The sequence below is a fragment of the Lithobates pipiens genome, unplaced genomic scaffold, assembly GCF_037356315.1.
Source record: "Lithobates pipiens isolate NorthernLeopardFrog02 unplaced genomic scaffold, aLitPip1_a1.2 Scaffold_35, whole genome shotgun sequence".
Classification (NCBI taxonomy): Eukaryota; Metazoa; Chordata; class Amphibia; order Anura; family Ranidae; genus Lithobates; species Lithobates pipiens.
The window spans coordinates 955,029-968,446 of NW_027507811.1; the positions used below are offsets into that span (position 1 = coordinate 955,029).

The 13,418-nt window shown below is 48.6% G+C and overlaps 2 protein-coding genes across 2 annotated transcripts in view; both read right to left on the reverse strand.

Moving 5' to 3' along the window:
• LOC143956057 (uncharacterized) overlaps positions 1–12,296 on the reverse strand; it is a 143,404-nt gene extending 131,108 nt beyond the window's left edge. The window contains exon 1 of the mRNA XM_077466185.1: positions 11,473–12,296. The gene's annotated coding sequence lies outside the window, so the exon portion shown is untranslated. The remainder of the gene's footprint in view (positions 1–11,472) is intronic.
• Positions 1–13,418, reverse strand: part of LOC143955428 (uncharacterized) — a 231,063-nt gene that overhangs the window by 120,519 nt on the left and 97,126 nt on the right. The window contains 1 exon segment of the mRNA XM_077465476.1: positions 102–1,868. Coding sequence (XP_077321602.1) covers positions 102–1,868 — 1,767 coding nt within the window.

The window sequence follows — 13,418 nt, forward strand, 5'->3', positions numbered from 1 at the left end:
ATATACAAGACATTTCCCGCACTCACTAATACACCTCCAGGGTTGTGTGGGACCCCCTGATGTACAGGAAGACAGGACTTCAGTGAGGAACATTTCCCTCACTCAGGACAGGAGTATGGCTTCTCCCCCGTGTGAGATCTCTGATGTTTGTATAAACTGGACTTATATGAAAAACATTTCCCGCACTCAGCACAGGAATATGGCTTCTCCCCTCTGTGAGATCTCTGATGTGCGTTAAGAGTGGACTTCTTTGAAAAACATTTCCCACACTCAGAACAGGAATACGGCTTCTCCCCAGTGTGAGATCTCTGATGTATGGAAAGATGTGGCTTCTGTGAAAAACATTTCCCACACTCAGAACAGGAATACGACTTCTCCCCCGTGTGAGACCTCAGATGTCTGGAAAGATGAGACTTCTCTGAAAAACATTTCCCACACTCAGAACAGGAATACGACTTCTCCCCCGTGTGAGACCTCAGATGTCTGGAAAGACATGACTTCTGTGAAAAACATTTCCCACAGTCAGTGCAGGCATACGGCTTTTCCCCCGTGTGAGATCTCTGATGTATAAAAAAACTGGACTTTTCTGAAAAAAATTTCCCACACTCAGAACAGGAATACGGCTTCTCACCCGTGTGTAATCTCTGATGGGTGGAAAGACTGGCCTTGCACGCAAAACATTTCCCACACTCAGGACAGGAATACGGCTTTTCCCCCGTGTGAGATCTCTGATGTATAAAAAAACTGGACTTTTCTGAAAAAAAATTCCCACACTCAGGGCAGGAATACGGCTTCTCACCCGTGTGTAATCTCTGATGTGTGGAAAGATTGGACTTACTTGAAAACCTTTTTCCACACTGAGGACAGAAAATTGGCTTCTCCCCCATGTGAGATCTCTGGTGTGTGGAAAGATTGGCCTTCTGTGAAAAACATTTCCCGCACTCAGGACAGGAAAAAGGCTTCTCCCCCGTGTGAGATCTCTGATGTGTGGAAAGACGGGACTTCACTGAAAAACATTTCCCGCACTCAGAACAGGAATACGGCTTCTCACCCGAGTGCAATCTCTGATGTGTGGCAAGCCTGGCCTTGCACGCAAAACATTTCCCACACTCAGGACAGGAATACGGCTTCTCCCCTGTGTGAGATCTTTTATGCTCATTAAGATGGCATTTTAAACTGAAACACTTCCCGCACTCAGTACAGGGAAACTTCTTATCTGTTGGAAAAACTGCACTCTCCCTCACAGTCCGAGGTTCCTCGGGATAAGAGGAATACGATGGTCCGGCACCGTCCCGCACAGTCTGAGGTTCCTCGGGATAAGAGGAATACGATGGTCCGGCACCATCCCGCACAGTCTGAGGTTCCTCAGGATAAGAGGAATACGATGGTCCGGCACCGTCCCGCACAGTCTGAGGTTCCTCGGGATAAGAGGAATACGATGGTCCGGCACTGTCCCGCACAGTCTGAGGTTCCTCAGGATAAGAGGAATACGATGGTCCGGCACCGTCCCGCACAGTCTGAGGTTCCTCGGGATAAGAGGAATACGATGGTCCGGCACCGTCCCGCACAGTCTGAGGTTCCTCGGGATAAGAGGAATACGATGGTCCATCTACACTGTGTGGTGCCGGATGGACATTTGAGGTAGTCGGGTTTTCTCCTGGACTATACTGTGTGATGTCCTCATCTTCTACTTTACAGTCTGGAGACAAAGTGAGACAATCCTCTGAGGTTTTCCTCATCTCCCGTCCATCTACTAAAATAGAAAAACAAAGATTATTACTAGACATGAGCTGATGAAATGTACAACATGGAGTATATAGTGCAGGGGTCAGGAGTATGTAATGTACAACACGGAGTATATAGTGCAGGGGTCAGGAGTATGTAATGTACAACATGGAGTATATAGTGCAGGGGTCAGGAGTATGTAATGTACAACATGGAGTATATAGTGCAGGGGTCAGGAGTATGTAATGTACATGTAGCACCCCGGTGTTTAGGAAGGGTGGCTAATAAATGTAGTTTGCGAGGTGGTAGTTATCCTTCCTGATTGTTAGGAGATCTACTGATTCCTCTTTAATGTTGGATTGCTGCACCTTTTCTCTCCTGTCACTGGGTGGCACTAGATTGACAAGGGTATATCAAGGTCCGATTATGAATGGATGGGGTGTCTCAGACAATTGTCAGGGGTTTCTTTGGTCCCTTGGCCTGCTGGGAGAGCCTATGTATTTGGGTGGAGTCATGTGATCTGGGTTCTGTGCCACCTGGACGGCTGTCTGGGTGGACGTGTGTTATGTCCCCGGGTTGCTATGCCGGAAGCTGCCTATCCCGGGGGGACACCTGGCTGCTAGGCTGCCTGAGGCCTATCCAGGAGCAAGAGAAGCAGCGCAGGGTTGGGACTGCAGGATTGGAATCCAACCGAGAGTAAAGGTTCAGCCGGATGGGGAACCAGTTGTGGTCGGAGGTAGAGGGGAAGCTGTCACCACTAAGGGACCATCCACCTTGTTACCAGAGACTACAGTTAGTAAGCTGGAGCCGGTACCAGAGCAATCTTCTCACCAGCCGGGGACGGGGAAGAAGTGGGAAAGCTTCAGCAGGTGTCAAGCCAGGGACCCAGCAGGATAGTGGGGGTGACGCTTGAGGAGCACCAATCAGTGCCAAGCCAGGGGCCCAGCAGGATAGCGGGGGTGACACTTGAGGAGTGTGACAGACCTAGCCAGGACAGAGGGTTTTGGAGGGGACTGATTGCTACCGATTATGGGCCCTGGCATTTGGGGGAACGGTGCTCTTTGTGAGCTGTACGCCTCGGGACCCCTGAGGTGGTGTTACTTTAGATTCAGGTCCATGTCCTCCAAGACACACAAACTCCGGGAACCCTGTATATGCCATATTAGAAATAGTGACCGATTCATACTGTTGGGACACATACTGTTAGATGCTAATATCATCAACTCCAGCCACCTGTCTGTTGTCTTCCATAATGTAAATGAGTCTAGTCTGGCTTACCACAGCTTCTAAGAGTATTTCACCCATTGTTGTTTGTGCTAATTAACCTTGCTATTATATGAAGGAGTTCGATGTTGAAATTTAATAATAATAATGTTGATTCTGAGCTAAAAAGGATTAGATAATTAGCTCATGTTAATTAGGTTTCTGGTTACAGTTTGCATTGTCATCCTGCTGTAAAAAATTGTGTGAGATCTCAAATAAAAAGCTATTCCTGATGTACTCCAAGACTGGTGAGGACTAATGTTTTACCCAACACTGAGCTACGAATAGTGAATGGGAAAGCTAAGGGGTCTTGGGATTGTGTGGTACCGGACTGAAGGAAGCATTTACGGCGGACATCCTGAGTACAGGGTCCCTCGCAAGGAGCATCATTTAGTGCCAAGCCAGGGGCCCAGCAGGATAGTGGGGGTGACGCTTGAGGAGCATCAGTGAGTGCCAAGCCAGGGGCCCAGCAGAATAGCGGGGGTGACACTTTGAGGAATATACAGTGGGTTAGCTGTAGAAGAGCTCAGGAGTAGTGATGGACGAACTTCCGACGGGACTTTTCGCGAACGCAGCCAAGAGTTCGAGAACCGCAAAGTTTGCGGCGGGCCCCATTGATTTTAATGGCAGGCGAACCTTAAAAACCTCCAGGTCATATTTTCAGCCACAAAATACTTACTAGCTGAGCACACATAGTCCCACCACATGGACACTGACATAACACATGTATGAAGTGAATCTGGGTTCGACAACGACAAGCATTCTTTTTTTATCTGTGAAATTTTGACAATTCAGGAACTCATGAAGGCCATGGAGGAGAGGAAAGGTCAGGGCAGGCTATGAAGATGGTGCAGGAGATGATCACCGAACCGTGATAGAGTGCACTGACACCAGCACCGTGATAGAGAGCACTGACACCAGCACCGAGATAGAGAGCACTGACACCAGCACCGAGATAGAGAGCACTGACACCAGCACAGACAGCACTGACACCAGCACCGAGTTAGAGAGCACTAACACCAGCACCAACACCATGATAGAGAGCACTGACACCACACCAGCACCATGATAGAGAGCACTGACACTACACCAGCACCGAGATAGAGAGCACTGACACCACACCAGCACCTTGATAGAGAGCAATGACACCACACCAGCGCCGTGAAAGAGAGCACTGAGACCACACCAGCACCGAGATAGAGAGCACTGACACCAGCACCGAGTTAGAGAGCACTGACACCACACCAGCACCGTGATAGAGAGCACTGACACCACACCAGCACTGTGATAGAGAGCACTGACACCAGCACCGAGTTAGACAGCACTGACACCACACCAGCACCGTGATAGAGAGCACTGAGACAACACCAGCACTGAGATAGAGAGCACTGACACCACACCAGCACCGTGATAGAGAGCACTGACACCACACCAGAACCGTGATAGAAAGTACTGATACCAACACAGAGATAGAGAGCACTGACACCAGCACCGTGATAGAGAGCACTGACACCAGCACCGTGATAGAGAGCACTGACAACAGGACCGTGATAGAGAGCACTGACACCAGCACCGAGATAGAGAGCACTGACAACAGGACCGTGATAGAGAGCACTGACACCAGCACCGAGATAGAGAGCACTGACACCACACCAGCACCTTGATAGAGAGCAATGACACCACACCAGCGCCGTGAAAGAGAGCACTGAGACCACACCAGCACCGTGATAGAGAGCACTGACACCACACCAGCAGCGTGATAGAGAGCACTGAGACCACACCAGCACCGAGATAGAGAGCACTGACACCACACCAGCACCATGATAGAGAGCACTGAGACCACACCAGCACTGAGATAGAGAGCACAGACACCACACCAGCACCGTGATAGAGAGCACTGAGACCACACCAGCACTGAGATAGAGAGCACAGACTCCACACCAGCACCGTGATAGAGAGCACTGAGACCACACCAGCACTGTGATAGAGAGCACTGACACCAGCACCGAGTTAGAGAGCACTGACACCACACCAGCACCGAGATAGAGAGCACCAACACCAGCACCGAGTTAGAGAATACACTGACACCACACCAGCACCGTGATAGAGAGCACTGACACCACACCAGCACTGAGATAGAGAGCACTGACACTAGCACCGAGTTAAACAGCACTGACACCACACCAGCACCGTGATAGAGAGCACTGAGACCAAACCAGCACTGAGATAGAGAGCACTGACACTAGCACCGAGATAGAGAGCACTGACACCACACCAGCACCGTGATAGAGAGCACTGACACCACACCAGAACCGTGATAGAAAGTACTGATACCAGCACGGAGATAGAGAGCACTGACACCAGCACCGTGATAGAGAGCACTGACACCAGCACCGTGATAGAGAGCACTGACACCACACCAGCACCGAGTTAGAGAGCACTGACACCACACCAGCACCGAGATAGAGAGAGCACTGACACCAGCACTGATACCACCAACTCGCTGCGGGACCCAAAAATATCACACCGCTCAACCTCTTCAAAAGGGAGGGTACGGGCATATATTACGGTTTGCTTTTTTTAAAGGAAGTGAGTCAAAAGGTAGAAAAAAGGTCCGTGTGCTCGATTAAATAAATCGTTTATAGAGTTATGCATATACATGGTCTAATGGTCACATGTGTTGAATTCCTCCGAGATCCATGCCTCATTCATTTTTAGAAATGTGAGGTAGTTAACACTGTCGTGAGCTAGGCGAGTACGCTTATCGGTCACGATCCCCCCTGCTGCGCTGAATGTGCTTTCGGACAGGACACTGGATGAGGGGCAAGCCAACAGTTCCATTGCAAATTGGGCAAGCTCTGGCCAGAGGTCAAGCCTGCCCACCCAGTAGTCCAGGGGTTCATCACTCCTCAGAGCGTCCACATCAGCCGTTAACCCGATAAAGTCGGACACCTGTCGGTCTAGGCATTCCCTGATGCTGGATCCGGATGACACCTGTCGATGGGTCGGCTGAAAGAATGACTTCATATCAGAAGTCACCAACACATCTTCAAACCGCCCTCTTCTTGCAGGCGCTGTTGGATTGGTACCCACAACTCCTTCTCTGGGAGTGGGAATTGCTCCTCTGCCAGCGCACGCAAAAGCAGAATGCAGCATTTCTCGAAGCAAGGCCTGGAAGTGCTCCATTCTGACAGCCCTCTGCGACGGCGGTAACATTTCCGCCATTTTGTGTTTGTACCGGGGGTCTAAGTACGTTGCCACCCAGTACTGGTCCTTGACCCTTATGCTTTTTATACGGGGGTCCCTATTAAAACACTGGAGCATGAAGGCCCCCATTTGCACTAAACAGGAAGCTGTGTGGTGGCCTGGCTCCTGCTCATCATCCAGGATAATGTCGTCCTCTTCATTTTCCTCTCCCCATCCACGCACAACAACAGGGATCCCAGAAAGGTTTAAAGCATGCTCTTCTTGCTCCTCCTCATCCGCCCCGGCACCATCATCCTCTGACTCCTCTTCAGACTCCTGTTGTTCACTTGTCTCAAATAGAGTAGCCCCCCCTGGGAATTCATCCAGCATTGCGACTTCCTCATCTTCCCGCTCCTGCTCCTCCACAGCCTGATCAATGACACGATGCAATGCACGCTCCATAAAGAAGGCATAAGGTACCATGTCACTGATGGCGCCATGGCTGCGACTGATCAGTTTGGTGATCTCATCAAATGGGCGCAGAAGTCTGCATGCGTCGCACATGAGCAGCCACTGGCGCGGTGAAAAAAACCCAGCTCCCCAGAACCTGTTCTGCCACAGAGTTCATACAGGTAGACGTTAACTGCACGTTTCTGCTGGAGCAGCCTATCAAGCATATAGAAGGTTGAGTTCCATCGCGTCGGGCAATCGCAAATAAGACGTCTGACCGGCAGATTGTGTCGCCGCTGAATGTCAGCAAGGCGAGCCATGGCCGTGTAAGATCTTCTGAAATGGGCCGAGATTTTCCTTGCCTGCCGCAAGATGTCCTGGACCCCAGGGTATTTGACAACGAATTGCTGCACGACCAAGTTTAAGACGTGTGCCATGCATGGCACGTGCGTGATTTTGCCCTGTTTCAATGCGCTAAGCAGATTGGCACCGTTGTCACACACCACTTTACCAACTGTCAAATTGAGCGGTGTTAGCCACTGATCTGCCTGTGAACGCAAAGCTGAAAGGAGTTCCAGGCCAGTGTGGCTCTTGGCTTCCAGGCACAACAGACGCAGCACGGCATGGCAACGTCTCACCTGGCATGTCGAATAGGTTCTGGGGAGCTTGGGTGGTGCAGCGGAAGAGATGCTAGCAGTGGAAAAGGAGGAGTCAGCCGAGGAGAAGAGGGAGGAGGATGGAGTTCGAGGAGGAGAAGAAGAGGCAGGCCTACATGCAATCCGTGGCGGTAAAACCAAATCTACACGGGTGCCACGGGTTACATGCTTGACGGCCGTCAGACAGTTCACCCAGTGGGCAGTAAAAGTTATATACCTTCCCTGCCCGTGTTTGCTAGACCACGTGTCTGTGGTCAGATGTATCTTGGCACCGACACTGTGTGCCAGAGATACATTCACTTACCGCTGAACATGGCCAAATAGCTCTGAGATGCCCTTCTGTGAGAAATACTTCCTTCCTGGGACCTTCCATTGTGGTGTTCCAATGGCCACAAATTTTCGAAAGGCCCCAGAGTCCACCAGTTTATATGGCAGTAGTTGGCGGGCTATCAGTTCTGACAAGCCAGCCGTCAACCGTTGGGCAAGAGGGTTATCCGGCGTCATAATTTTTTTACGCTCGAACATTTGGCCCATGGAAGCCTGCCTTTTTGCAGAAAAACGTAAGCTTGGCGTGATGGAAGGTGGAGTGGAGGACAATTGTGAGGAGAGAGGAGAAGGAGAAGTAGAAGACGAGGCTGGAGGGTGAGAGCCTGGAGTGTGGCTTTGTGTGTTCCGTTGCTCCCACTGGGCTCGGTGATGGCTGCTCATGTGCCTTCTTAAGGCGGTCGTCCCTAGGTGAGTGTTGGGCTTACCGCGACTAATACGTTGACTGCAAAGATTGCAGATGGCAACTCTATTGTCAGCAGCGGACACGTTAAAAAAAGCCCACACTGCGGAGCCATGTGCCGGTGTCCTGGGAGTGCCAGATGTGACCGTACATGGTCGATGACTCGCTCCTGATACATTTGCAGTCTGCTTTGTCCCTCCTGTGCAATGTAAGTTATTCCTGCTTCTCCTCCCTATCTGCTGGTCCATATCTCCCTCTGAACTCCCCTCCTCTTCCTCTCTTGTGGGCACCCACGTGACATCACTAGACACGTCATCATCAACGTCACCTTCCCCACCGCTATAAGTAGAGATCTCGGAGTAGGCAGCAACACCGGGGACCAACCTCCTCCTTGGGCTGATCTGGGTACTGTCGTCAGACTGCTGAGTGGCGGTTGTTGCTACCTCCTCTTCCTGATCCAATACCAAGAGTGGCTGCGCATCGGAAATGTCTTGATATGGATCGTAAAATAATTCCTGTGACTCAAGCGGAAGGTATATGGTGGTGGTGTTGTTGGTGGTAGTGTGTTTGGGGGTGCACATAGCAGAGAGTGAAGAAGAGGGTGCAGATCGAGAGGATGAGGAGGGTGCAGAAGAGTAAGGCTGAGCGAGCCACTCAACCAAATCTGGTGCGTCCTTTGATGTAATCGCACGCACCTTCTGCAATTTCCCACTTTGGCTCAAGTCTGTTGCTCCTGCCCTACCCCTACAACCCCTGCGGAAGGGCCTGCCTCTTCCTCTGCCTCTAGTTTTTTTTAAATGACCCTGTGACAAAAGTCTCTAGAGAAGTGCAGTATGTATGTGGAAGAAGGTATATAACACCCCGCTTCAATCTGTCATTTTTGGGGGTCACTGGTCTATCACACCAGTTATAATACTTTTTTTTTTTTATTGTGTTTGTCGCTCTTTGTAGTATCGCTGCAGAACCGCTCAGCAGTCACAATGCTGCACAGTGGAAATGCACTATACTATGCTTTCTATATGTGCAAGTATTTTATACGTGTATTACACCCCTATATACTGCACACCAAATAGTACACCTATACCAGTCCTTACAAGGACCTTTGTGGACCTAGTAGCTAGTGATTTGCAGACTGTCCCTCAGTCCCTACACTGATAAAAGACAGCTGCAGAATCGGCCAGCAGTCAAGTATAATAATCTTTCTATATTTGGAAGAAAGTATATTAGACGTGTACAACCCTATATACTGTACACCTATACCAGTCCTTAAAGTCTGTCAGTTTGGCGAATCGTGAACTCGCAAAATTCGCCGCGAACCGCCCACCGGGTGAACCGCAAGGCCATCTCTACTCAGGAGATTCAGTGGCCACTGAATCTGGAAGTCTAGTGAGAAACCGGGAGCTCAGTGAGTGAAGATCTACTGTGTGAGACTTTGTGAGAAGAAGAGAACTATTCTGTGTTACCAAGAGTTATGTACAACTACCGTCAGTGACAGTAACAAGATTTGTTACCACAGGAGACGGCGGTCCTACCTATACAGAAGTGGGGTCTGGCTGGAGGCCTTACACTGTATAGCTGTCTACCTATAGAAGTCTCGGAGTCTGCCAATTGTCATTGCATCTACTCAAATGTGTCCCTGGCCCTAAACCGGCTCTCCCACAGTTCTTGTTCAGAGATAATAAATATCTTGTTTGCATTCAAAAAGTGACTGGCGCCCATCATTCCACCTTGCATTACACCCACCATGCCTCCTAACCAACTCTACAAAGAAGGACGTCAGCTGACTCTAACTCTGGAGGTCATCATTAGAGTATATAGTGCAATGGTCCGGAGTATGTAATGTACAATATAGCTTATAATTAGGGTCAGGACTCATAATATTGGTGATTAGTAATCAGTGGCGGGTTATATGTTCATCAGAGACAAGTTGCAGAGGTCCCACACCGCTCCTCCCATCTCCTGAGACTGCACTCAGTGACTTGGGTCTGAGACTATACAGACATACTGTATCCCTCCACCCGGCACAGCCAGCAAATAACAGAGCAAGTAACCCCGAGGGGAAAATTCTTCTGTCAGAGATCTTACTAGACCCGGGCATGGGGCAGAAGACCCAAGGTACATACCCCAGGTGTCTAGGTCTAGTAACATCTATGGTGAAAATGAACATTTTTCTGCCGGCTGATCCCCAGAATCTCCATAAATCCAGTCTAGATCCATAAATTGTGTCGGCAGCACAGAGAAGGAAGATTATCGGAGAGAAATCCAGGAATACAGGACGGGGAACACAGCTCAGGAAAGTGACCAGGGGATTACAGGCTGATATCACCCAGCCCCCGCCCTACTCTGGACCAATCAGTGAGCAGTATGGGTGGAGGAATGGATTTAGTGTTAATGACCCACCTGTGCTGATCTCTGTAGGAGTGTCCTCCTCTATAAATGTCCCCGTTATTCCATCCTCCTCCATAGACTGCTGATCATCCCTCACATACCTCTCTTCTTCTTCTGATTTCACCTCAAATTCTATATCCATTGGATCTCCACTCTAAACCAAGAAAATGAGAGAGAATATCATCTGTAAGATAGAAGATTTATTATTGTGACATCATATAAAACATCCACACATCATCTCTATGAGTCTGTTATATAATCTCCGTCCCACCAACCTTGCAATATTGGGGGATGGTGTGACCTTCCTGTGTGGAATCCCGGGAATACAGAGGACGGGGACATCTCTCTGGTGGGTTTCTGTATCTGGATGACTCCACCATGGTGTCCTGGTACAGATCTTTGCGTCCTTCCTCCATCCCCCCATCCTCATCATCCTCCTCTTTTATCTCTTCTTTCACCTCAACTTTAGGATCTCTCAGGTTTCCACTCTGAATATATAATAAAAATGACATCAATGGTAACAATGCAGATAATGTACAGATCCTAATGATACTATCAGTGATTGTTCCTCATCTACCTGATGATGGTGGGGGATGGTGTGACCTTCCTGTGTGGAATCCCGGGAATACAGAGGACGGGGACATCTCTCTGGTGGGTTCCTGGTATTTGGTGGCTCCATCTTATCCTTGTGTCCTTCAGAAAACTCCTCCATCACTCCATACTCCTCATCCTCCTCTTTGTACTCTTCTTTAACAACAATATTATCATCCCCGAGGTTTCCACTCTGAATATATAATAAAACATTCATTGTAACAAACATGCTGTGTATAAATCATAAGTACCAATAATTGTTCCTCATCTACCTGATGATGGTGGGGGATGGTGTCTTCTTCCTGTGTGGAATCCCGGGAATACAGAGGACAGGGACATCTCTCTGGTGGGTTCCCATTACTGGATCCATCTGTAGGAAACACACACACTGACTGAATACATTGTTTCTATGTGTTTATCAGATGATGGGGGATCTAGGTGGAGCCTCCGTACTGCTCTCTCCTTTACAATAAAGTCTCCTCTTACCCGGTGATGTGAGGGGCGGCTGATTGTCCATCATGACGTCCTTGTAGAGATCCTTGTGTCCTTCTAAATACTCCCACTCCTCCATGGAGAAATAGACAGTGACATCCTGACACCTTATAGGAACCTGACACACACAATGATACAGTCACCATCCAGACACATCCCTTGTGTGGGACCTTCACAGACATCGGGAATAATTATTTCCTCCTCCATAACGATTATAAAATCAAACACATGTATCATAAACCCCTCTGGATAAAACCCCCAACCCGTATTATAGTATAATCCCTTAGTATAGACTGAAAAGGTGAAATCGATGGAAGAAAAACACATTTCCGAGATGAAGAGAATGAGGGACACCTGAGGAGGAAAGAGGGGGTTTTTTTGTGACTGAGGGACAGTCCCTCCAAATCAGGGACAGTTGGGAGCTATATGTGTGTATCATCATCTGCTGGATAAATAGAAGATACGATCTTATTACCTCCTCTACTGCCGATTCCAGCGATATCTCCTCTACTTCCTCCCGACTTACCTCTCACCCGGAACTTCCTGTCTGTAACCGACATCACTTCCTGTCTTCCATAGAGACTTCCTGTTTCTATGGTAGACGTGAGAAGCTCACCACCTTGTGGAGCTCTGAGGAACTGCAGCCCCCAAGAAACGTCTCGTAGTGTGAACACGGCCTTGTGCTGTGTGTGTATGTACTGTATATCCTTATAGATGGGGGTCATCTCCACTCCCACCAAGGGGGAGAGAAATATATTACTGCCTAGTCCAGCCTTTCTCAGCCAGGGTTCCTCCAAAGGTTTCTAGGGGTTCCTTGAGCAATGAACCATTTCTGGATGTAAGGGACCACTACACCGACCACTGTTATAAGGGGGTCCTTCTCCCATTGGTCACCAATGTAAGGGACCACTACACCGACCACTGATATAAGGGGGTCCTTCTCCCATTGGTCACCGATGTAAAGGACTACTACACTGACCACTGTTATAAGGGGGTCCTTCTCCCATTGGTCACCGATGTAAAGGACCACTACACCGACGACTGATATAAGGGGGTCATTCTCCCATTGGTCACCAATGTAGGGGACCCCTACACTGACCACTGTTATAAGGGGGTCATTCTCCCATTGATCACCAATGTAAGGGACCACTACACTGACCACTGATATAAGTAGACATGTGCATGAAGAAAATATTTGTTTAGTTTTAAAGATTTATTTTTCGATTTGAAACATTTGAATCAATACATTTTGAATCGGCCGATTTGAAAACTTTAGATAGGACAAAGGAGAAATGGAAAAAAAAGGGCGCACCGACCTCGTGCATTATCCTTTAATGTATTTTATTAAAAAAGTTAAATTAAAAACTACTCAAACATGTGGAAGAAAACCCCAATTTAAAAACCCGTCAGATGATGGCCATCGGTCTCACGACAAAAGACTCCAGATGGTAACGGAGAAGATTATAATGGCCACTGCCGACTGACGCGTTTCGAAGGAATACCTTCTTCCTCAGAGCACAGTAGTGATATCTCCTTCAGTTTCTTATATTTACACACATACAAGAGAGTGTGCACCAATGAGGCACCTCCCACAGGGGCTCAGGGATCACGCCCACAAATTGTGGGCGGTACTCAACAAGAGGGTGACTCCCAAATAACTGAATGGACAACCACACCTCCATCCATTTAGTCGGGTGCCCATCGGATAGATACAAGTAGTATTATATACATCTGTATTCAAAGAGAGTTACCAAAAAAATCTCTCTCTGCCAGTACATAGACCGGACATGTACAATAAGAGGGCCAAACACAATTCAACCCAACTGAAAGACCACAAACAATCACAACCAGTAAAAAGGAGGACACACATAGTTAGCAAACATGGCAATCTGGGATTTCCATCCCACAGCAACATATTGGATACTGGTAATGACAGCAAG